The sequence below is a fragment of the Cucumis melo genome, chromosome 1 (assembly GCF_025177605.1).
Source record: "Cucumis melo cultivar AY chromosome 1, USDA_Cmelo_AY_1.0, whole genome shotgun sequence".
In the NCBI taxonomy this organism is placed as follows: Eukaryota; Viridiplantae; Streptophyta; class Magnoliopsida; order Cucurbitales; family Cucurbitaceae; genus Cucumis; species Cucumis melo.
In genome coordinates, this window is record NC_066857.1 from 165,469 (window position 1) to 190,754 (window position 25,286).

Below are 25,286 nucleotides of genomic sequence, written 5' to 3' on the forward strand. Positions count from 1 at the left end.
TATTATCCATTTTGAATCTAAATTTTTGGTTTTAACAAAGTTTTAGTCCAGAAACAAAAAAATGTTTCCAAAGTTAGTTTCTCATTAGTCTAATGTTTATCAAATAGGATCTTAAGATTTGTGTGTATGTTTGTTTTATAAATGTTTGTGTAAGTGTTATGCTATAGCTTTGATAATTTGGTTTGAATTTAAACACCCATATAAAGTAAATGTTTTTCTAAAAACCAACAAATCAGAATGGCCTAATCAAATAAGAAATTTACCCCCAAAATTATGACATCGTACTGAGATGTTAAATTCTAGGGGGTCATTAAGATTAATTGAATTGATTTGATTTGATTTAATTGTTCATTAAAGATTAATTAAATTGAAATAATAAAAGAGAATTAGATATTTTACACTTTTCTAAAAATATCTTCTCTTTACGTAACTATTGGCTCATAAAATGTGCCACGTATGCTTATTTTTAACTAAAATCCTAAATATATTAATTTAAAGGCTCTTTATTGGTAAGAAATCACTTTTGGTTTTTTAATTTTTAATGATGCATTGATCTACTCTACAATCTATTATTTTAAAATAATCGTTATCTTTTTAAAGATTTTTCAAAACAAAATAGTTTACTTAATATTGTAAAAGTGCTTTTAAAAAAACTATACAAAGATACGGTTAGTAAACCATCCTAATATTTCAAATAAATATATCCATCCATATATTATCCAACAAAGACTAAATTAATGGATCCCTAGCTTACCCACATGGTGTTTTGTTGATTCATTCAAACCCAATTTGAAAAACATAAATTTCAAACAATCTTAAATTGCATATGTTATAATGAATTTAAAAATCTAAAGACAATTATGCCACGTGTCCCATAAAAAGGAGAGGATGGGGGAATGAGTCTATATTACCCATTTTGAAGGACTTTGTACAATAATGACTCCTCATCTTCTTTAGGCTTCTTATCCACCATTTCTCAACTCCCACGTCAGCTACTCAATAGTCCTCTTTTTCTTCTTAATCATATCAATTGCTTTCTTTAGGCAAATATATATACATTTTTGTTAGCCTATTTATTTAAGTGATGTACATGATTCTAAAATCAATTTCTTATATACAAAATATTCAACTCTCTTAAAATTAAAAATACATTGTCTTATTTAATTTATACAACTTGATTTCAAATTATGAGGCTATAAAAGATGTTTTTACATTACTTATCAATTTCTTTTGATATGTAATAAGAAGTTAACTTTTAGTAAAAGATAAAAGTATCTATTCTTTTACTAATTAAAAACGTAGTATAATCGTATACGACACTCCAAGTAAATTTAAAAGGTTGTTGTCTTATGCTTTAAGCTTCTTTAAACTATTGGGTTCATTTAACAAAGATTAATTAAATTTGTATAATAATGATGCCTAACATACCTATTGTATTTTCTCTCATTTTTTTTTTAAACTTAGGAGGGTTGCAATGTGGCAAATTTTGATTCCTTTACATAATCTCAAATTAATCATACTTTGGTAATTAATTCATTCCATAGATATATTGTAAGAGAAAAAAGTCATTCTAATAATTATAACAAATGAGACAATTAGTATTTTTAAAAGGGAATTAATTAGTAGATATCATTGATTTGACAATAATTCGGCAAGATTAAAACGTCTATGAATTTGATCTTGTTATCCTAAACTTTCAATATTATCATGTTTAACCCAAATTCTAATCATGTGTAGCAACATTTACTTTCAATAATATTTATGTTTATGTATAATATTATTTTATTTAAAGAATATATATATATATGGTGAACTCTTTTTAATTAAACATTAATCTATAAACCAAAACAACAAAAGAACAAACCAACAACTAACCAAAAGATCAAGCTCTTCAAAAAAAAAAAAAAAAAAAGAAAAAGAGAGAGAGAGAGAGAGTCATGAATGTATGACTATACTTTGTTTGTCTCCTTGTGAATTTTACATAAAATAACAATATTATTAGAAGATGCGGGGTTAACATTCATTTTCACAAAATAAATAGATAAATTCAATATCAAATAGATTAAAGTGAATGGTAGACATATGCGTTATATATACAAATCAGATCTAATTTAAACTAAAACAGCATGGAATTGGAATTTTGTTCAAATTTAGAAATTCTGAAGATTTTATACAATTATCAATTTTATGTTTTGATTAGTTTTTAGGCCAAGTATTTGTTATTAACTTTATTAGTAAAAGTTTACACACATCTTGTAAATATGATTAAAATTAGTGTTTTCCTTGAAAGTGAATATAATTATAACAAATTTAATTGAATAGGTAATTTTATTGTGTTTGGAAGATGGATGGTTTGGTTTAATGTGTTGCCATTTTTGGTCACAATTACAAAGGGTTAAATTAATTGCATCGACACATTGTACAAAACTACATGATTTTTATTATATATATATGCCAAAGCAACAACCTCTTTTTTTTTCTTTTTTTTTTCATACAACAGCTGTACCTCATTTTATATTAAAATTATTGTAATCTTTTTATTTAATATAAGTGACAATTTGGGCATATATGCTTTCCATCACCTAAATATTTGTAGGCAACTTTAGCCAGCAATTCAATCCGACAGACAAGTGTTATAAATTATTAATATTAATAATACCCTTTCCCTCTTTCCCTAAAATATTTATTTAAAAAAAAATCATAAAGTTGTCAATTATTCTCAATTTAATTAATTATTTTCCTACAAAAAGTGTATATAATATTTGTAAAACATATATAATTTTCCTACATAGTTTATTGGGATTCGTTTTCTTTTTGCCAAGTATGTGATGCTATATCAGATTTTATTATATTACTAGATCAATCTCGATGTATTTGTACCAAAAATTATTTTTTTTAATAATATTTTTATTTCTTCATATATATGGCATAGTTTCTTTCCCTAAAGATATATAGTTATTTTTCCTTTAAATATTCTAACAAATACACAATTTTTTTCCATACCACTCTAGCTAGCTAGCAAGCATATTATTAATATATCACGATATTTGAAAGAAATTATTTCACATTTATAATGTAGATAGAAAAAGAAAATGTAATATTTCATTAGAGAGAGCTTTAAGAAATTAAAAGGAGATCAATAATTGGTCTTTTTTTTTAATCAAAATATATAAAATCGATCAATAATTGGTCTTTTTTTTTTATCAAAATATATAAAATCTCTAGTTTGAAGTTTCAACGACAGATAATTTGTGTATATGTAAATGGGGAAAATTTTGCACCGCTCTATATTATATTATATGTAGGGTTATTAATTAACATATAGATTGTTAATTTAGTAATTAACTAAAGATTTTATGATACAATCTAGGGGCCTTTTTCCAATATGTCTAATAACTATTTTAAAAATTTTAAACAAAAATAAAATATAAATATTGGTACTGGATATTTTAAAAATAAAAGTTAAAAATAAAGAAAAGTTATTTACCTTTGCTGTTGAATCCATGACCAAATCTTCAAAAAGCAAAACCCAAAGAAATTCTTGTTTATAAAAGGTCTCTTAAATTTTAGAAATAAAAGAAAATGGATGCATGAGTCATCAAACAAATTTATTTCTTGAAAGAATGAAAAAGAAAATTTGAACATTATCCAACATACCCTAAAATTTTCTAGAAAACAACATTAGTCATAAAATTGAAAACTCAGAAGATCTATAGCTTCTGGAAGTTTAAAATCTAAAGAAACATAGTGTATGAAATTCAAATATTTATAATGAAATATAATCAATAACTTAATTTTTGTTATTATATTATAAATATATCTATTCAACAAAATGTGGGAAGCTCGATTGAGCCTCCAAATGTCCCAAACTAATTAATGCCTATATATTAACCTCTTCTTTAGGTAATTTTTTTTTGTTTTTCTTCTTCTTCTTCTTCTTCTTCTTCTTCTTCATTTTTTATTTTCATTATTTTTCTTTTCAACTTCTTACTTCTTTGAAAACACATTCTGATAATAATAATAATTATTATTAAATAATAACAAATCTCTAAACCTATTATGATTTTAATTTCTAAAATTTGAGATTTGTTTATATATATATAGATTAAGATTTAGAATCATTAACTATCCATTTTAATGTCGAGATAACATCAAAATTGAAAAATATACCTTTTAAATCAACGTTTATCGACTCGAAGTTTAAGGTGAAAGATGAAACAAGAGTATGTAACAATAGTTATGAACCTACCAAACTTATTTTTATAACATTAGCAAGTAATAATTACAAATTTTGGAATTTGAGAGGAAGATTATGTAAAAAGAGGGTAACAATCGCCTTTAACTATATAATAGATACTATTTAAAATAACCAATTAAGTAGGGTAAACATTATATATCTAAAATGAGTTGAATAAATTAAAATAGTTATGTATATATATAAATAAACAAACAAATTCCAATGATTGAAAAATAGAAAGGAGAAAAAATAGTAAGAGGAGAATGAAAAGTGAGAGGCAGAAAAGAAGGCAAGTGTCGGATATACATATAATTATCTTCAATCATTTATAAATCTTTGTCCCCAACCCATTGAAACTCTCCACGAACTTCTCAAGTCATGCTGACGCACCAAAACCAACGATAAGCACCACCACGTGGGCCTCCCTCATTCGTCACATAGATTATAAAAACGCCACCTGGTTTTCAAAATCGTTTAAAATGCGAAGCTTTTAATCATAGATAGGGGAAGATAAGTTTTGTAAGGTAAACCGGAGATGATGGTCACGTGGCAATTGCGGCGGCGCGTGGGCGTGGGGGCCGTTGACGTTGGAAGAAGTGAACCGGCGTTTTCCTAAAAGATAGATAAATAGATAGATAAGAGTGGTTTACGTGTGTGTGTGTGGCTATGTGGGAGTGGTGGGGATAAAAAGTGAAAGGTTATGGGTCACCAAACACCATGACTGACTTTCTTTCTTCTTTTCCTTTTAACCCCTATTTATGGGAGTTTGACAATTTAACAAGTACAAGTACTCTTTAGCCTATTTTTCAATATAAATACTATTAGAAAATATTATATTAAATTTTAAGTTAAGTTCATGAACTATGTCTATGTCAATTATTAGTTGAAAAATTCAAAACAACAATCGTACAGATTTGAAAGTACAATATTGAAATAAGATGCTAAACATTAATAGTGCCACAATGAAAGTTGAAAATAGTGGATTCATCATTTTTTTTTTTTTGGTTTTTGATCCTTGTATTTGATATACTACGTGGATGTGACTTGACATTCATGGTTATTAGAATAATTTGTTTTTCATATACTTGGGATGTCCTTTGTGTCCAAAAATTAAAAAGAAAATGATGAAAAGGGATCTACAAGATGAATTACATTCTAACATGTCATAATGAATGACTTGACTAGGACGATAAGACAATTCTTCATCTAAAACTAGAAATGGAGTTTCTTACACATGCTACGATAAAAGCCAATTCTTGAGCAATTATACTACATACATGTTTGAGACATGATGAGGTGGTCTTTGATTTATCCCTTTGAAGAAATTTTGTATTCTAATGTGTCCTTTAATAATTTTCAAGTGCAGTAAGAAGGTTAATACTTCTTTTTAACATTTAATTAATGTGTAGTATATATTTAATTGCATGTAATATCTCTTTTCAAATTTTTAATTTAGGGTAATATATATATAAGCAACCATTCTAAACTTAGTTTTTGAAAACGATAAAATGAGAAACTAAATTGTTAGGACTGTAATTTTAAAAAATAAAGTTGTAATTAATTTAGTGTAATTTTAATAAATTAAAATTCAATTGTGTTGGGTGAGAGTGAAAAAAAGAAAATACTCTTTCTCCATTTACCAAACTCCACTCCCTCTCTATTTTTTCTTTAAAAAAAAAAAAGAAGGAAAAAAAACTTATTTCATCTCTTTAAATAATAATTAATAAATGGGATGACAAAACCCTCTAAATAGGAGACTCTCTTCTTAAAGTCTTTTCCTCATTTATTTAACCATAGATATCGTAGATCTTAGTGAGATTTCCTTTTTCTTTTTTCAACTTTAGATCTTAGAGACACTTAACAAAGATATATACCTTTTTTAGAAATTATTTACAAAATCCAAAGTCAAAATTTTCTAAGTTTTATAAGGTTATAAATAAATCAAACAACAGCGTAAAAAAGCTAAACTTCAACTTCTTTTTAGCAAAAATAAGTTAGATATGTTTGGTGCCTCTCATTTAAAAAAACCTTTTTCTTTTTGTTATAATGAATTTGGAAGAAATCGCTTTTAGGAAAAAATAATTTTCAACTAGAAATAAAACGGAGACATTTACGAACAATAAGACAATAAATATATGAAAAACTTTTAAGATTCATGTTTATACGTTTGATCACATAATATGTAGACATTAAAAGTAATTTCAATTTTTTTGATCTTTGTTGTTTTATAGTTTTAAGATCGATGAACAAAGCACGTTTGTAAAATGATTTTTTTGTTTTTATATTTCTTAGAAACAAATGTCGAAAAGAAAAGACCATTACATTCAATTTTTGGAGACATGCCGTTTTCAAAGGTTTTTTTTTTCTTTTAAATAAAAATTGTTTTTGATGATAAGTAATCCCAAACATGTTTTGTTTAAATTAAATATACAATAATAATACATACACAAAACATACAACCAAAAAAAAGAAGAAAAAAGATTCAAAATAATAAATATATAAATATTGAATTTTAAGGCAGCCTAGTATTTTCTTCAACATGCATGTGCTCCAAGAAAATAAAAATTAATAAACAAAAAATGTCAAGGATTTGATAAGAAAGGAAGACAAAAACAAATCTTTAATTATAACAAAAAGGGTGATTACAAAGATAGCAATTGTAGGGTTATAATAAAATCTATGTAACTATTTTTAAAATAGTGTAAATATAACAAAAGTGTTTATTATTATTTATTATTTTGTTGTTGTATAATTTGAATTTATCCAATCTCCTTTTGCCTTTTTGGTTTGGATATTAGAATTTAATGTGGTAGTCGGCATTATAAGAAAATAATATAGATCCATTTTAGAAGTGAAATTAATAATTTATAATAATTTGATGAGTTTTTAAAGTCAAAGAAATAGACTTTTATGCAATATGTGTAAAAAGCTCGAATTTGATTTTATTCGGTAAAAGAGTTTTTGATACCCTCTTTTTTCAACTGCACATTTAATATTCCTTTATAATATTGTTATTTCTACCATGAGTTAAATGAATTAAAAGGCAATAATGGTCTTTATTGACAAAGCACATATGTGCGATGTGTGATTTTTGTGTGTAGAACGAAGTTGTAAGTTTTTTTAGATAGTAATTAGTGTTTCATTCACTAAATTCAACTTGATTGGAATGAATTGATTATTTTCAAGAAGCATTTACCTCATATCTCTAGGTTGTTTTTCTAATTTAAAATATCAATACAATCAAACACATACAATCTTAAAAGGTTAATTATTATTGATTAAACACAATTAGGCTTTCTTGAAAGTGAATTATAGTATTCTAGAAAGGAAAAAAGCTTAAATTGAAAAGTGCAAAATCGTTTTCATTTGACTATAAACGACATAAATTGTTTTTTTTTTTTATAATCTAAAATAGAATCACATTGAAAGAAGGCCGCCTGCCTAATCACGCACTCAAAAAGAAATAATATTGAATTAAAAATATAAAGAGAACAAAATTGACCATTTATAAAAAAAAAAAAGAAAAAAAAGAAACGCAGACTGGACGAGTATCCTTAAACAGAAGGTGGAGAAGGAACGACACCGTATTCCTATCTCTGGAAATGTAAAAGTCAAAAGTCAAACCCCAATCTGAAAACGTTAGTTCCTTTTTCCATTCCTCAATTAGCGTGTGAAGTTTAAACGCCGCTTTTTTTAATTTATTTTTAAATATGGAGAAATTAAAATCCTGGTCCTTTTCCCTCTCACCAAATTCATCTACCATGTTACCGGTACACCCGGTTTTCCGGTTCATTCAGATTATTATTTCTCTCTACCACGTGTCATTCAACCACCTTCTTCTCTCTCCAATAATTTCTTTTCCTATATATATATATACACACCCTCCTTCCTCCCTTTCTTCATTTGAGAAAAACATTCAAATTTCAAATAATATACAAAACCAAAAACAAACCCCCCCAATATTATTCTTATTCATATCATTACATTACATTACATTTCTCTTGATTTCTCTCTAACAATTATTCGAACCATTTCATTTTGGATTCGAGAGGTACGAAGTGGAGCAGCCATGGTGATGGAACCACGGAGTAATAATAATAATGGATTGAATCGGAAGCGATTTGGAGCTTATTTGCAGTCCGATCCGGCGATTTTTGCCGCCGATGACAACGATTTCTCTCCTCGCCACAGCAATGCCTCTGCTGCCACTAGTCCGGTGTATAACTACGACAAATCGCCCCCCAGTGGTGATGCTTCCCCGTATTTGATGTCTCCATGGAATCAGTCCACTTCGCCCTATTCCAAATCTCCCTGGACCCTTCGCTCGGGGATGAATTTGTACGACGACGAATTTTATGCTCAGAGTGGTCTCATCGGCTCTCTCGTGCGTGAGGAAGGTCATGTCTATTCCTTGGCGGTAGCGGGGGATTTGTTATACACTGGATCGGATAGCAAGAACATTCGTGTGTGGAAGAATTTGAAGGAGTATACTGGGTTTAAATCAAATAGTGGATTGGTCAAGTCCATAATTTTGTGTGGAGATAGAATTTTCACGGGACATCAAGACGGAAAGATTCGTATCTGGAAAGTTTCGTCCAAGAATCCAAAATCTCATAGCCGAATCGGAAGTTTACCGACGTTGAAGGAATTCGTCAAAAGCTCAATGAATCCAAAAAATTACGTGAAAGTCCGGCGCAATCGCAACGTCCTCCGTATAAAGCATTTCGACGCCATTTCCTCGATGAGCCTAAACGAGGAGTTAGGGCTTTTATACTCCGGATCTTGGGACAAAACGGTGAAAGTCTGGCGAATCGCAGATTCAAAATGCCTCGAATCAATCACCGCTCACGATGACGCCGTGAACGCCGTCGCATCGGGATTAGAAAGCCTCGTGTTCACCGGATCCGCTGACGGAACGGTGAAGGTGTGGCGGAGAGAGTTACAGGGGAAAGGTACGAAGCATTTTCTGGTTCAGGTGTTGCTGAAGCAAGAAAATGCGATAACGGCGTTGGTTGTGAACAAATCATCGGCAGTTTTGTATTGCGGCTCTTCAGAGGGAGTGGTGAATTATTGGGAGAGCGAGAAGCATCTATCACACGGCGGCGTCCTCCGCGGCCACAAACTAGCTGTGCTGTGTTTAGCGACGGCCGGAAACTTGGTGTTCAGTGGATCGGCAGACAAAAGCATCTGCGTGTGGCGGAGGGAAGAGAACACAGGATCTCACACGTGTCTTTCGGTCTTAACCGGCCACTCAGGACCGGTCAAATGCTTAGCCGTTAAGGAAGATGAAGAAGAATCGCCATCGTCACCGGAAGAGGAAAGCGATGTGAAAAAGGCGTACGGAATTAGCTCCCGCAAGCGGCGGTGGATTGTGTACAGTGGTAGCCTAGATCGGTCGGTGAAGGTGTGGCGCGTGGCGGAGAACGCGCCGGAGCTGTTGAAATTCCGGGACGCGGATAGGACGTACTTGAACAAGAAGTAGTAAATGCAGAAAACGGTGAAGAAGAAGTGGGGCGTTTCATTTTGCATGGCGTTTGGGGGACTTGCAAAAGTTGGGAGATTTCCTGCGGAAGGGTGTACGCAACTGAATACAACAAAGCTATTGAAACCACGCCACGTGGAATTGCACGAAATCCGCTGCGACCACGTGTAAATACGGAGGAAGATAAACGAAAGAATCCAAAGGAAAACGAAAATAATGTGGTTGGATTGCAAATAGACAGTTTTTTGGGGGGTGGCGGTTTGTGAATACCGAATTTTTCAGGTATGAAAGTGAAAAGTCTTTTTTTTCTTTGTTAGTAAATGTGTTTGTCGTTTGAAGAAGTTTGTAAATTGGGAATTTTCAAGCCGACATGGACATTTATTTCCTTTGTGTCGTGTCGTTTTGATGTTTTGGAAATTAGAAATTAGAGAGGAGCGAGGGGGGTTGCTTCGTTGCAGCTTTGGATTGAAGATTCTATATTGTTTGGTGTGTGTTGTTTCTTTTTTTCTTTTTGTACAAAAATTTTACGCTCATATATATATCAATACAAAATGTTTTGTTGCTTATCCTTGAAGTAATATAAAGGTGTAATATTCTCTTTCACCTTTTTCTTTTCCTTTTCTTGAATTTTACCTTATTTTTCTTTACAAATTAATATATACCATCGGTATGTGTTTTATTTATCTTTTTGGTGGATCTTAACGTGAGGTATACTTATACTTGAATGGGAAAGGAATATTAACTGATTAGTCATCAGTTATTATTTCACCTTTCTGAAAAACCCACCACCTCATATTAACGGCCACAGACGGTTTTTGTCTCTAACTTCAAATCTAATACTTTTGATTTTCTGATCAAATTCTCTTAATTTTGTATGTTTATGGAATTCTTGATCCCTACAAAATTAAATGATCAGGAAGTTTATAGATATAGAGAATGAAATGAGCGGTAGAGTAAAGGACAATGGAAACCCTCTAGTCTTCGACCCACCACCCCTCATAACTGTAACAAAATAGACCAATTGTAATTGCAAAAGATATTGTCTTTCATCATAACAAATTAAGAAGGAAACATGGGAGTAAGGGGTAAAATGAGATGTTGGATTATTAGCTAACAAAACCTTGAAACTTTTTTTTGTATCTTTCCTTCAGACGCACAATAAAGTTCTATTGGCGCGAATTCGCTGTCATTAAAAACTATGGTTAGTAATTACATTATTGCTGAAAACTAATTTGATCCTTAAACCACTTTTAATTAGTTACATTTGTTAAAATGGGAGTTTTACATTTGTTCCCCCCCTACATTTATGGCAGTCGTTTCCTATGGTTCATATCCAGTTTTACCCATATTATAGTCTATAAGTTTGAAGAATTAATTCACTTTCCTCGATTTTTTTTCAAGAACTAAATTGCAAAAAATAGGTAGGCAAACGAAAGGAAAAAGACTTTTTTTCGTCTCAATGTTTCAAACTATTACACAAGTTGGTCTTAAAAAGGGTTTTCTTACATATAAATTTGTGTGATTTGGTATACGTACTCAAAAGTGTTACTATTAATGTCCAATTACTATTACACAAATTTGTGTGATTTTAGTAATGGCAGAGAAAAGAGAGATCCAACATAAATTCCACACAAAAACAGCATTTACAAGGAAAGAAAGAAAGAAAGAAAGAAAGAAAGAAAGAAAGAAAGAAAGAAAGAAAGAAAGACAAGTCGAGAGTTTAACATTAGAAAAGTACTCTAAGTTAGTGTTGCCATCAACAGCGGGGTCACCAAACAATGAACCGATCAATTAGCAAGAAAATGGTGGATTCCGAAAGAATCACCTCCTTGGGCTTGGGATCATCAATTGCAATTGGTTTGTTCTGTTTGGTAGGCTCCTGGATGGATATCTGACGGCGATCTGTGGTTGTGAGCGTGGGCAAGAAACGGCTAGAAGAATTAGCTAGAAATCCATCTCGGAATTTGGCGAGCTGGCTCATGCACATCTCTAAGGTGGGTGAAATCTTCATAAAAAGAGAGATAGGGAAGAGGATGAGGAGAAGAAGAAAGAAATTAAATGATGAAGAATGGGTTTGTTTGGTTTAGGGTTTATAAGGAGATGATTTCGAGGGAAAAGTTAGAATTGAAGAAGTCTGTGTGTCCGCACACGGGTTTGGTTACTGCGGTTAATTGAATATTGTGTGTTGTATATATATATATATCCTCTACGCCCATTGGAAAGCGTTGATGTTGTGGATTCTTCTATATCTATATTGGTTTCATCAATCGATTAACATCATATATGTATAATATCATATTATTATACTACTCTTCCATCTATGAATTAGAAGATATACCCTTCAATCTAATCCATATTTTATTTGAAATCATGGTTATATTATCTTAAACATACATTACATTGTAACCATCAAATCAAAATATGATATATTTTCCGTTCTCCTTATTTCCCCCCCCCCCCCCCCCCCCCCCCCCCCCAATAAATTTAGCTGTGTTTTAATGTTTGATAAATTCTAATTGGCTACAAGTGTACATCACATCAGTAGTAAATTATCATAACTAAAATGAAACTAATGTTATTATTTTATATATAATTTATAAATATTAGACCATGGTTTAAAATAAAAATATAAAATTAATAAATCCTAAACTTTAAAACTAAAATGTATTAAAAAATTGTGTATGTTTTTAATGGAATTTAAAAGCTAATAAAAAGCTAATTTTTTCTAACTTGTTTCTTTTTAATTTTAAAATTTGGTTTCACGTCTAACTTTATATTGAAAAACCTACCAATTTTTTTCTAGGTAAATATGGATTATAAACTAGACAAATGTAATTACTTCCGACTAAATCGATGATGCTTAGTTCTAAATTATAGATCCTTCATTTAATTATAAACTTTTAAACTAGATATTGAGTTTATAACCTTTTTTAATTATTTACGTAGATAAAGCAAATCAGAACATTATGCAGAGATGAAAAGCAAGTTAGAAGTACGGATGTTATATAGATTGCACTCAAATATAATTTGGGTCATTACTTGCTTCTTGTACTTGAGAACAGGCTGGGAAAGATATATGAATTGATAGCTTACAGGGACGAATGTGCGTAGAGAGAACATTGAGGAGCTATCACCTTTGCATGCATTAATATATGAAAACTATCATATCCATCTTCTTCAACCTCTACCACTGGTTCATATTACAAGGCAGAGAAGGAGAAAAAAACACCCCCATTGACACCACTGATTACCACACATCTTTGAACAGCTTTGTATTATTTTCTCCTTTCGTCATGTTGGTGTTATAATATGATCCAATGACAACCTTCCAACGACGTTTTGCACAAATTCTTCATTGGTATCCTTAATTGGCTTTAAACAATAATTGTCATCATGATCCATCCATCATCTTCGCTGCCACACAACTCATTTTAATATATATGTAGTGTTCTAAAATAAATTTGTAAGGAGATGATATGACCCTTGAAATATTGATCAAAGAATTCATATGTTCGATATTTATAGCTGTTTTTGAACCCTAAACATTGGTATATAGTCGAATATATAATTTGTGCAAACTTGATGTTTTAGAATCTTATATGTTTGACTTCATCAATTAAAAACAAAGGGCAATAACTATAACACAATAAGAAGATAGATAGTTTTGAATCCATTTCATTTGAAGTCCCAGTTATTTTAAAATTCCAACCCTAAATGGGTTTTTATAACGCTTTAATTTAATCAATGCATAAATCTAAATCTAAACACAAATATATCTAAATTAAACTATCAAATCACAAACTACATATATCACATATTTAACTAAAACATACTCATCATATAGCATTTCAATTCTAAATAAAATTTAAAATAGGTATGATATGCCGTGAAAATGATCCGCCATATTGAGAATGCTCCAAGAATCTTTATTATCTTCCAATTTTTTTGAAATTTCATTAATGTTGTGTGTCCTTACAAGATTGACCAAAAATCTCTATTTATAAGCCAAGAGATAAGTGTAGATAGTGGAGAGTATAACAAGGTTTATGTTTGAGATACATAAACAACAAATGAGATGATGATTCTTTGACACATGACAATCAACACTGAAGGTGTATGTTTGTAGATGGGGATAGAAAACAATTTGTTTTTTGAAGTATAGAATAATACCTAATATATATTATTAATATTTAGAACAAATTGAATATTGAATGGAAGGCAATAATTGTAATATTAAGTGTAGTTGATGGGAAAAAATGAGTCGACCTACCGTTCCCATAGTACTCCCTCTTAGCTTCATGGGTGAAATGTGTCCAATAAGTACACCCACAAAGATTGATTTTAAAAGAGTATAGAAAATTGGGTCCAATAACACACAATTTTGAAGATTAATATGCTTAAAAGAAATTCAGAGTTTTGAAACTCTTACGTTGATGCTTGAAATTTTCCTTGTAATTAATGTTGTTGATTCTGATCACAAACAGAGCTTAAAAAAATTTGAGAGATTTTTACGTTGAGAAGAAATTTCACCAAATTCCACAAGCATTAAAAAAAAATAATAATAATAAAATTTAACAAACTCCAACTTTCACCTTATTGTACATTTAAATTAAACTAATTCAAAATTAATCTTAATTTAATATCCATCCAGTCCCCATCAATTGGATGGACCAATTTCGAATTCCTAATCGAATTTCCAATATTCATATTCTCTCACTCTAAAACTAAATTTGTTAATTATGATAAAATATTATTTAATATAAATAAAAATAAAGGGTAAATTGGACGCGGTTTTCCGGATCAATTCGGAGCGCCCAACACAAACCCAAATCCCTCCATCTTCTTCCTTTACCTTCCGAACTCGGCGTTTCTCACTCGCCGTCGCCTCGGGATCCACCTCAGCAATCATGTCCTACGACGACGTGGAGATTGAAGACATGGACTGGAACGAGGAACTACAGGCCTTCACGTACCCTTGCCCCTGCGGCGACTTGTTCCAGATCACCAAGGAGGATCTTAAGCTCGGTGAAGAGATTGCTCGGTGCCCTAGCTGCTCTCTTTACATCACAGTCATCTACAACATGGAAGATTTTCTGGATGACTCCAATCAGAAGAATAACAAAGGACTCGAGCCCTCTAAACAACACCCTATCGTAGTCGCTTAATAATTCAGGTTATTAACCGATTCAAACTTCGGAAGTAATGTTTTTTTTCCCTTCTTAGATACTTTCGGTGGTTCCTTCCTTTTTAGGTTTCCTTGTTCATACGTACATATTCTGATATGCCTATTTTCTAATCGCTGTGAGTATGGGAGGACAGTCATGTCTGAATCTGGACTTTATTTGAAGTTTTGGAATATGTTTCTTCCCCTCCAGCCCTCAGGAAGATGTTTAGTGTTATGTAGCTCAGTTTCACGTACGTTATTAGTTTAGAACTCTGTGTAGGCCTAGCTTTAGCGTCATAAAATATCCAATTGGTTTGTCTCCCCTTCCCTGTGATAAATGTTTCAGAGATAAGTTTGTGGAACTTAATACTCTTTCTCAAAGCATTAAGCTATTGTGTTTGTTCGTATAGTTTTCATCAAGTCTTAAGAATTTACCATGTAAGACATATTTTTGGTCACTATTGGTACACCATAAATTTCTGACTAGTTGGTAGAAAAATGGAGAAACTGACCCTTATTAAAGCTATACTGCCGCTGCACACAATAATATATATCTTATTTCAGAAGCTCTGGTCTTTTAGTTTGTGACCAATTGTGAATGGAGTAAATTCATTTTGGTATTGAGAAAAGAGAATGTGTTGCTTTACCACATACATCCCTTAGGAGGAGGATATCAATTAGTTTGTTATATTATTGTATACATGATCAGTTCATTACTCCGAGCTTTAGTGCGAAACTCTTTATTATCCAGTTCTAGTTTAACTAGAGTGCTTATGCTGAGGTAGATAACTTTTCTTTTCTGGGTTGTTTCATTTTGCCCTTCTTTTTACATATCAAGTGGTGCAATTATGAAAATACATAAATCAAATGTCTAGAGATTATTTCATGAAAATGTTTCATTTTTGTAGAGTAATACACAATTGAGCTTGATTACGTTTGTCTTAGGGTTTACCATCTAAGGACTTCTTTTTGGTCATTGTTCGTATACTGTTCTTCTATACTTATTTTCTGACCAGAAATATATATTGTATTTATATGTTAATCCAATGAAGTGAACTTGTCTGATTTTAAGATAGAAATTGGACGTAGTAGCTCTGTTTGAATCCAGACCACACACTAGAATGAATCTAATCCTCTTGAGTTCTTGGTGTTTAGTTTGTGTAATATGTCAATCAATTCAAGTTTCTGTTGAACTCTGTAGCAGAAGTGTTATGTTGCACTTAGATACTCTAAACTCCATCAATACATAGCTGGAATAGTTTTCTCTTCGTTACCTTTATATATATGTTACTTTTTGCAGAACCGTCGAATTCAAATCATGGTGTCGCTGCAGCAGCTGAGATGAAATTTTGTGAACCATTGTCAATTCTGAAGATGATCTTCTTTGGCATTAAAGTTTTTTCCTTTGCTTTTCATTACTCTTTTACAGAATTGGTCTACGAAATAGAGGAAGGTAGAGTTGCGTGTGGAAAAATGTATTAAAGTACTATTTTTGTTCCTTCACAAAGTAATTTATAGATTCTTGATATTTTCACAGCCGAATGTAGTGAGTGGTGAATTCTTTTGTCGAAGTAAATCTGATAATCAAAAGAAACTGTAGACATAGAATGGACGAAAGCTCTAATAATCTAAAATGGTTTGAATCTTATTTGGTTGTTGAACTTGTAAGTTTATTAAATTTTGGTGTCTTAGCTTTCAGAAAAGTTCAATTTAGTATTTTAGTTTTCGATCTTTTAAGTTTATTGTTTATGTTAATTTATTTTAACTAAAGTTTGTTTCAAACTTTTAAAAATTCTTTAGATAGTTAATTTGTTGCTAAATTTTATTATAAGTTAGTGAATAGGTATGCTAGTACTTGCTAAGTAACAACATACAGTGAGTAACGAATATTGCAAAAAAAAAAATTACTTTGCTTCTTTGGTAAGATTTAAGAGAAATCTATACTCGCAAAGAATTCTAATAAACTATTTGAGTATACATAAAAATATTACTAAGAATGAAAGAAAATAAATTATTTTTGCATTTAAATTGTAAAATTAATCATGACAACTCTACAAAATTCTAATAAATTGATAGATAAACAATTGATACACTTCAAAGTTTTGAGAAAGATTAAATTAATTCATCAAATTGTTAATTACAAGTACTTATAAAATGAGTAATTTATAATTAAGATTCAATTAATGAATTATATTGAGTCAACGATAAATTAATTGTAATTAGGGGCGTCTTTAAAAAAACTTTTTTGTCATAGTTTTATTTTATAAATTAATTAAGAAAAACTAAAATTATATTAATTATAATGATCAATTAACTAATTAAAAATTAAAAATTTAGGTTTTTATTTTGGTTATTGGTGATAAAATTTGTGTAAATTTGGATTATAAATTTTAAAACTTTTTCTTAAAGCTCAGCGGTGTTTATAATTTTTTTTTCAATAATTAAGGATTATTTATTAAACAAGACTGTGATGATTTCCATCTAAAATTAACTATAAATAGTACTTTAGAAAACTTTTTAAAATTATGATCATTTTTAAAACTTTTGAAAGATGGAGAGTTTTGTTGACCTACACATTTCTATCATTTTTTTTAGTTTAACCATAATTTTTTAATATATGTTATATTAAACCTAGGAATTAGGAATAGGAAAAAAAAAACAGCCATAGGCTTAGAGCTTTGATTTCACCAATAAAAAGAAGGAAGAAGAAGAAGAAGAAGACGCAGGAGGAAAGACCCCTCCTTCCTCTCTTTCTCAGGTAAGCCTCTCTCCTTTTTTCCTCTGCTAAACCCTAATCATGATTCCTTACAGAATTCCGAAGCTTTCTTCTCTGAAGCTCAATCCCTTCTCTTCAATTTCTCTCCATAATACTCCACTGGAATCTCCTAATTCATCCACAAACGCCGCTTCCCCTCTAACCCCTCATTTTCTCGAACAATCAGCCCGGTCGTCTCAGTGGCACTTCATCAAACAGGTAGAGTCCACTCTTACTCCCTCTCTTATCTCCCAAACCCTTCTAAATCTCCACCAATCTCCACAGATTGTTCTCGATTTCTTAAACCATTTACACCATAAACTACCTGATGCCCACACTCTTTGCCTTGCCATTGTCATTGTTGCTCGTCTTCCATCTCCCAAACCCGCTTTACACCTTCTCAAACAGGCTCTTGGGGGTGGCACTACGAATTCAATTAGGGAGATTTTTGAATTGCTAGCTGCTTCTCGTGATCGTTTGGGTTTCAAAAGTAGCATTGTTTTTGATCACTTGATTAAGTCTTGTTGTGACATGAATAGGGCAGATGAGGCTCTGGAGTGTTTTTACACTATGAAGGAAAAGGGTATTTTACCTAAAATTGAGACTTGCAATAATTTGCTGAGTTTGTTTCTGAAGTTGAATAGAACTGAGGCAGCTTGGGTTTTGTATGCGGAGATGTTTAGATTGAGAATTAAATCTAGTGTTTATACGTTTAACATTATGATTAATGTTCTATGCAAAGAGGGGAAGTTGAAGAAGGCTAAGGATTTCATTGGGCATATGGAGACTTTAGGGGTTAAACCGAATGTCGTTACTTATAATACGATTGTTCATGGATATTGTTTGAGAGGAAGAGTTGAAGGGGCTGCTGCTATTTTGACTACTATGAAGAGGCAAAAGATTGACCCTGATTCTTTCACATATGGATCTCTTATCTGTGGGATGTGCAAGCAAGGAAGACTTGAAGAAGCTTCAAAGATTTTTGAAGAAATGGTTCAAAAGGGGTTGCAGCCTAATGCTGTAATTTATAATACTTTAATTGATGGATTTTGTAATAAGGGTAATTTGGATATGGCCTCTGCTTACAAGGATGAGATGTTGAAGAAGGGCATAAATCCAACCGTGTCAACTTATAACTCGTTGATTCATGCATTGTTTATGGAGCAAAGAATAGATGAAGCTGAAGGTATGATCGAAGAAATTCAGGAGAAAGGGATATCTCCTGATGCTATTACATATAATATCTTGATAAATGGGTATTGTAGATGTGCAAATGCAAAGAAAGCATTTCGTCTACATAATGAAATGTTGGCGAGTGGTATTAAGCCGACAAAAGTGACGTACACATCACTTATTCATGTTTTGAGCAAAAAGAACAGAATGAAGGAGGCGGATGATTTGTTTAAGAAGATCACAAGTGAAGGTGTGTTGCCCGATCTCATTATGTTTAATGCTTTGATTGATGGTCATTGTTCTAACAGTGATGTCAAGCGTGCATTTGAGCTTCTGAAAGATATGGATAGGATGAAGGTTCCACCCGATGAAGTAACTTTCAATACCATAATGCAAGGCCATTGCAGGGAAGGGAAAGTTGAAGAAGCCCGTCAACTTTTTGACGAGATGAAGAGAAGAGGGATTAAGCCCGACCATATTAGTTTCAATACACTGATAAGTGGTTATAGTAGACGAGGAGACATAAAGGATGCTTTCAGAGTACAGAATGAGATGCTCAATACAGGATTCAATCCGACTGTTCTAACTTATAATGCCCTTATACAAGGGCTATGCAAAAACCAAGAAGGTGATCGTGCTGAAGAGCTTCTTAAAGAAATGGTAAGTAATGGAATTAAACCTGATGATACCACTTATTTCACATTGATTGAAGGTATTTCAAAAGTTAACATTCCAGTTGAAAACGAGTACACATAAAAGAGTATCGTCTTTTTGGTAGAACTGTACCCAAGAGCAGTGATCTTCATTTAAAACTTGGCAAAAGAGCTGCCCTCATATATTGAAGTTTCTGCTCAAACCATCTTTGACAAGAAGAAATTCCAATATGTTTCACATACCATTGTCCCATCAACAAGTTGGTGAACAAGGGCAAGTTTCTCAAAACCTTTTACGGATTCTGAATCGCAATTAGATACGACGTTCAAATGCCAAAACCTTAAGTTACAATCGGTAGAATAATCAGTTGTTCTTCCCTTCAACAGAATCCAAAAAACAAAACTCTCTCTAATCTCTTTCCCATCAATGGTGCTTTCTTCCCCTTGGTTGGCAAAGTTACATATCATGGACCAGTATATTTCGTGCCCGACTTTGCTCGAGCGAGCAGGACGTCTCGTCTTTTGTCTTCATTTTATCATTGATCTAATCATAACAATAAAGGAAGGCACAAGAGATAAGATTACGATAGACTTTTATTACAGATTAGAGATGGATATTCAAAAGTGGGTCAAGGAGGGTCGAAAAGTTTTATTCTAGGTGATTCTTTCACAGTTTTTCTGTTATTTTGAAAACAAGCTTCCCTCCACTTAGCATTTGCTTTTAATCTTTACTTTCTTTTTATAGTGCACTTAGAGGATAGAGCCAATGAGAATCTTGGAAGGCAAGCACTATTTTTTTTTTTTTTTTTTTTTTTTTGTCATTTTCATAACCATTGGCTTTATGTAATGTATAAAACACAATTTGCTTCATTGATTGTAGCTTTCACTATCACTATTTTCATTGGTTTTGACTGCATGAAATTTCTTGCAATTCTACAATACTCCAATATTTTAAAGCATGAACCACATATTAATACAAATCAAACTATGTAACATTGGTTTTAATACGATTTAAAATTTGTTGATGTGTGAGCTTTCTTTAGACGAGGACTAATGGGTACTCTTCATTGTTTCTCAGTAAATTTAATCTTTTTTTTTTTTCCTTTTTGGATGTTTTATTTATTTATTATTTGATTTTTAGTCTAATTTAAAAATATATAGGTTATTTGGGTTTTTAAAATTAAGCTTATTATAAAGATCAGAGGCAAACTTGAGATTTTGAGGTATTTGTATGGTATCTCTAAATGGGGCTTTACCAACCTTCTACTCAAGGTCGAACACTTGAAGCTAAGTCTCTAGAGAGAATATCATAACATTTTAAATGTTTTCCACTAAATTCACTCAATATTCTTTTAATAGTTTTTCACCACATATACACTTCACACTTAGTGCAGCAAAAACCGTCCACATATTGTAATCATGTCTAAATTGTTAAAGTAGATAGCAAAAGCTTATGACACTTCAAATATAATTTTGGACTCATAATGTAATTTGTTACTGATCAAATTTTGGTTTTTTTTAGGCTATATCATTGGTCTTTTTTCTTTTTTCTTTTTTGGTTGCTTTGTGGTAGTTTTGATCCCCAATTGGTTATTGATTTTATTCACCTTACATAGGGACCAACAGAGATTTAAACCTAAGTTTAGATAAACCGTTTTGGTTTATAATCTTGTATTAGTTTATTTTCTACCTTTTGCATCTACGTATTGAACTGACCCATCAGAAATCCAATTTCTAAAGCTCCTTTTATCAACTTTTGACAACTTTTCTAGTGGAAACACATACATTATGCACACAAAAAATTGACTAGACAACCATAAGCATTTTTAGGTTGCAACTACAAACCAAAAGAAAGGATATAAAATGGCATTGGCTTATGGATGAATTTGGTAAGCTAGAGTTTGAAAGTAGAGGTTTCAATGGGGCAATTAGTACCTCATGTAGCATCCGGTTTTGTATTCACTCTTCTTGGCCTTTGGCATACTGTGAATACAATCAAAACCTACAATCTCAGAGGCTCTTCAAATTTCAAAGTACGTTTTTGGTACCCTCTTGATCGACCTTTTTCCAAATTCAAGTACTTGGAGCTCATTTTCATGTTCTCTTTTTCGATCATTGCAATTTTCAGACAATTTTGGGACTACCCTTTTGTTCATTTGTCTTTCAAAGTCATCAACTTGGAGCACGCTACCATGTTCCTACACCTTGCCATATTTTCAGGTTTTACCCTCTATAACGAGTTGAATCGCTCGTCAAATGTATTATTTGGTATCGATGGTGTCTTTGCAGTCTGTGTTTTCAGTCAGGAGCTATTCTTGCTCCATTTCCACTCAGCTGACCATAATGGCATCGAAGGCCATTACCATTGGCTCTTGCAAGTGATAGTGTTCGCGTCTCTTGTGTCTGTACTCGTAGCTGCTTGTTGTCCTACCAACTTCCCTGCAGCTCTTATTCTTTCATTATTGGTTGTTTTGCAAGGGTGTTGGTTTATGATCATGGGGTTCATGCTATGGGTTCCAAACTTAGTTCCTAAGGGCTGCAGTATGAGGATAATGGACAACGGCAAAGATGAAATGCTTGGAGCAGTCATTTGTGCCTCCGAAGAAGCTGATATGAGGGCACGGGCACTCGCCAACCTGCAATTCAGCTGGATACTAGCAGGAATTCTTATGTTTACTGGATTTATAAGCATCAAATGTACTAAATCTGAAAATTGCAGCTCGAAGATCCAATTAACGGATTATGAGCAGCTTTGAGTTGCCCAAGAGATACCCATGTGCATCGATATAGCTATCAGCAACAAGGTTGTGAAGGAGTTGAATCAATTGGCTAAAAGGGTCAAGACAATGTCATATGAAGAGAAAAGGCTGTGATTGTGTTATTAAAACCATCAATCATAATAAATACATAAAGAACTTAGGTATATCATCCAGACGTAACTAACATTGCACACGTTCCACGTATCGCAAATTGCACTCTTTTTGTTAATTTTTAATGGTTCATCCCGGTACATCTCGGATCAATATTGAGACCGAAACAAACTTTTAGGTTTTTTTTTAAAAATGTGATATATAGACTATCAATTTTTTTTTCTTTTTTTGAGATTTTGTATGAAATCTTCACTAGGACAAAGATAGGATTGACTATTAAAATCTTACAGAATCTTTTCAAATATTATCAATCTTTTTCAAATTCTCTATTCTTAATCCAAATATGCAATTTAATCTTTGAATCTCTCATGTCTCACTTTACGAACTCTGAATCGATATTGAAATAGGGATTTTAACAAGGACTATATATTTAATAATCGAAACTATTGTTTAAGTTTTGGTGATATTGAAACACATAAGCTGGAAAGGTTACATACATAATATTTGGGAAAGATTAATAAAATCTAAGGAAGATGAATGGAATAACAGCTAGTTTTGGTCTCCTTCCTGAACGGAACAATCATTAAAACAGTTGACAAAAAAGAGAGCTATTGATTGATGATGATGGCAGTCTTACATGATCTTGTAGTCCAAAGAATTGTGGAAGTGGTTCCTATTGGAGTGGCTGTGGTTGACAAACTTTGAGTGTTATTCCTGATAATTATCCACCAACATTTTTAGGAACATTCAGCATCCAACCCTGGAAATGCGTGTGCTATCGAGATCATCCAATTTAATTAGAATCGCTTATGGAGAGAGGATCCTTCTCTTTAATGTCCTAACTTCCGTCCCCTGTATTGTTTGACAATTTGACATTCTAGCATTTTACAGTACGATCAAGGAACTCTCTTTTTGTTGATACATGCCTATTAACTGGGATGAAGCTTATTTTTATCTAATCCCCTCATCTCTTTCCCTGAGTCAAGCTAAGTCAATTCAAAATGTTTCTTACTCTTACTTCTTAGTAATAAGTTCATCAAGTATCAATTTCAAGCCATATATTGCAAGAATCTGTTTCATGTACGCTAGGCTTTGTATAATCAACAAGACAACCTTTATTTGAGAGTAAACATGAAGGCTTGCTCCAGTGAAATTGAATTCTATACACAAAAGTACAGTTCTTGGTTTCAGTCTCCTGTCTAATTTTCATACCAATCTTCATTCAACAACCTACTAACTAACACCCAAGTTCTTTACACCAATTTGAGCTGCTGGTTGCTTGGTTTAGGAGATTGTTTACAATCCAACTTTCTACTACCAAAACGGTAACAGCGTGAAATGGATTGTATGTGGACACATTTTCTTTGAACTTGTTCCCTTTTTATTTCAGTTTACTTAAGACAAAATTGTCGTTTCAAAACATATTAACAGTGAATTCAAAAACACAATAACTTAAACTCCGTTTGATAACCATACTTTTATTGTTTTTTTTTTTTTTTTGACAGTCTCCGCAAAGAAGTAGTTGATCTTACAATAATTGCCTGCAAAGTTCATTTCTTATTCTTCTCATGATCCAAACAGCACAAAAAGAATTTACAAGAATATGCATTTTTTTTCAAGCAGATGAACAATATACTACAATGCCATTATTTTGTAATGAGAAAGCAGGGATAGAAATAGGCAAAATGAATTTTGTCAATTGTTTTGACTGATGGAAACAATTGAGTTCTACAATAACTGGTAAAAGTAACAGATTAACTTACAAATTTCAGATAACTGACCAATATCCTCATCATCATCAACCATTTTTGGTAGCTTTTCACTCTGCCTCCTCCACAGATGCTTCGATCCGAAGAAGAACAAACCCCACAGCCACTCCAATAAGAACCAGCCCATTGATAATGGCAGCAATCCTGAAAATCTCACCGGCGGCATTACAAGTGGAAGAAAGAGCTCCACCGCCGTTTTTCCCCTTTCCCTTTGATGGGTATTTCAAAGAGCTCACAATTTTTGCAAATGATTGATCAGCACAAACGGGAAGGCCTAAGGAGACGACATTGTTGTGAGCTTTCAAGCCACCAAAGGAGTTAAGCCCAGTAATATAATGGACATTGGTTTGCCTCTGCCGCCTTGAGCCGGCGGCGATGGGGGCGGCGGTGGACATGGCCGTCGAGAGGGTAGCGGAGGCAGTAGCCATTGGAATGATGCCTGAAAGAAGAGGAAGAGAAGGAAGAGTCAATATTGAGTGAAAAGCCAGATGGGGAAAGGGATTTTGAGGGAAAAAAGGGAAGGGATTGAACCTGAGTGGAAGAGAAAGTGGAAGGTGATGAGATGAGAATTGGATGAGGAAAAAAGAGTGTTTGTATGGAGAAAGAAGAAGGGGGGAATGGATAAGGTAAGAGGAATTTGGGTGGTTCATAAACAGATTAGAATTGCTAAAGATTTCTCAAATCATTGGATACTAGCCATGAAAATAAAAATAAAAATGATGATATATAGTATTTGTTGTACTTGCAATCTTTCATTCTTACGATCTTGCATCATCTTATATTATATTAGCATCATCCTGTATCTACATATTTTTATAAACAGGAATACTAATTGGCTCATCGTAAAAGGAAGCAACAAAGTCGTTGTAGTATAGTGGTAAGTATTCCCGCCTGTCACGCGGGTGACCCGGGTTCGATCCCCGGCAACGGCGCTCAACCCTTATCCTTTTTTCCCATTTTTATATTAATTGTCCTCTTTCCATCACGCAAAAATACTTTACAAAAATATATCTCTTAAACATAATTAGTGTTCTTTCTTCTAAACTAATGCTACTATCTATCTACCCAAGTAGTAAATGTTGTTTCAAATTAAGTAGGTCACAAACGCATTATTTCGTTAATATTTTTGGGATATGCAAAACCAAACATTCTATAATCCATTAACCTTTTTACTCTAAATTTT

At 32.1% G+C, this 25,286-nt stretch overlaps 6 protein-coding genes and 1 non-coding gene across 9 annotated transcripts in view; 6 read left to right on the forward strand and 1 right to left on the reverse strand.

Annotated features, from left to right (window-relative positions):
* The window catches only part of LOC127143781 (diphthamide biosynthesis protein 3-like), a 51,026-nt gene extending 34,607 nt beyond the window's left edge, over positions 1–16,419 (forward strand). For both annotated transcript variants that reach the window (XM_051083176.1, XM_051083170.1), the window contains exon 2: positions 16,184–16,419. The gene's annotated coding sequence lies outside the window, so the exon portion shown is untranslated. The remainder of the gene's footprint in view (positions 1–16,183) is intronic.
* On the forward strand, positions 8,135–11,753 carry LOC127148783 (protein JINGUBANG-like). Its single transcript, XM_051083093.1, has one exon. It carries the CDS (start codon positions 8,307–8,309, stop codon positions 9,717–9,719), a length of 1,413 nt encoding a protein of 470 aa, XP_050939050.1. The 5' UTR covers positions 8,135–8,306; the 3' UTR covers positions 9,720–11,753.
* Positions 14,484–16,419, forward strand: LOC103495198 (diphthamide biosynthesis protein 3-like). 2 transcript variants are annotated; one of them, XM_008456667.3, is made up of 2 exons: positions 14,484–14,892; positions 16,184–16,419. In XM_008456667.3, exon 1 carries the CDS (start codon positions 14,627–14,629, stop codon positions 14,882–14,884), a length of 258 nt encoding a protein of 85 aa, XP_008454889.1. In that variant the 5' UTR covers positions 14,484–14,626; the 3' UTR covers positions 14,885–14,892; positions 16,184–16,419. The 2 variants fall into 2 exon arrangements, with proteins under 2 accessions (XP_008454889.1, XP_008454890.1); XM_008456668.3 differs by having other exon boundaries at positions 14,496–14,918.
* A 1,174-nt stretch (positions 16,420–17,593) lies between these two features.
* LOC127148769 (pentatricopeptide repeat-containing protein At2g15630, mitochondrial-like) lies at positions 17,594–20,334 on the forward strand. The gene has a single exon (XM_051083059.1). It carries the CDS (start codon positions 17,681–17,683, stop codon positions 19,565–19,567), a length of 1,887 nt encoding a protein of 628 aa, XP_050939016.1. The 5' UTR covers positions 17,594–17,680; the 3' UTR covers positions 19,568–20,334.
* Positions 20,335–21,383: 1,049 nt separating this feature from the next.
* Positions 21,384–22,220, forward strand: LOC107991341 (uncharacterized). Its single transcript, XM_017046209.1, has one exon. The coding sequence runs from the start codon at positions 21,384–21,386 to the stop codon at positions 22,218–22,220; it is 837 nt and encodes a 278-aa protein (XP_016901698.1).
* A 1,706-nt stretch (positions 22,221–23,926) lies between these two features.
* LOC127148808 (uncharacterized) lies at positions 23,927–24,857 on the reverse strand. Its single transcript, XM_051083149.1, has one exon. It carries the CDS (start codon positions 24,751–24,753, stop codon positions 24,154–24,156), a length of 600 nt encoding a protein of 199 aa, XP_050939106.1. The 5' UTR covers positions 24,754–24,857; the 3' UTR covers positions 23,927–24,153.
* Positions 24,858–24,963: 106 nt separating this feature from the next.
* On the forward strand, positions 24,964–25,035 carry TRNAD-GUC (transfer RNA aspartic acid (anticodon GUC)). The gene has a single exon. It is a non-coding gene; the product is annotated as a tRNA-Asp (tRNA).
* The last annotated feature ends 251 nt before the right edge of the window (positions 25,036–25,286 follow it).

What these genes read in the sequence shown, in the direction of transcription:
- LOC127148808 (XM_051083149.1), bottom strand. Translation starts at nt 24,753, where the DNA reads ATGAACCACCCAAATTCCTCTTACCTTATCCATTCCCCCCTTCTTCTT.
- LOC127148769 (XM_051083059.1), top strand. Translation starts at nt 17,681, where the DNA reads ATGATTCCTTACAGAATTCCGAAGCTTTCTTCTCTGAAGCTCAATCCC.
- LOC127148783 (XM_051083093.1), top strand. Translation starts at nt 8,307, where the DNA reads ATGGTGATGGAACCACGGAGTAATAATAATAATGGATTGAATCGGAAG.
- LOC107991341 (XM_017046209.1), top strand. Translation starts at nt 21,384, where the DNA reads ATGGGGCAATTAGTACCTCATGTAGCATCCGGTTTTGTATTCACTCTT.
- LOC103495198 (XM_008456667.3), top strand. Translation starts at nt 14,627, where the DNA reads ATGTCCTACGACGACGTGGAGATTGAAGACATGGACTGGAACGAGGAA.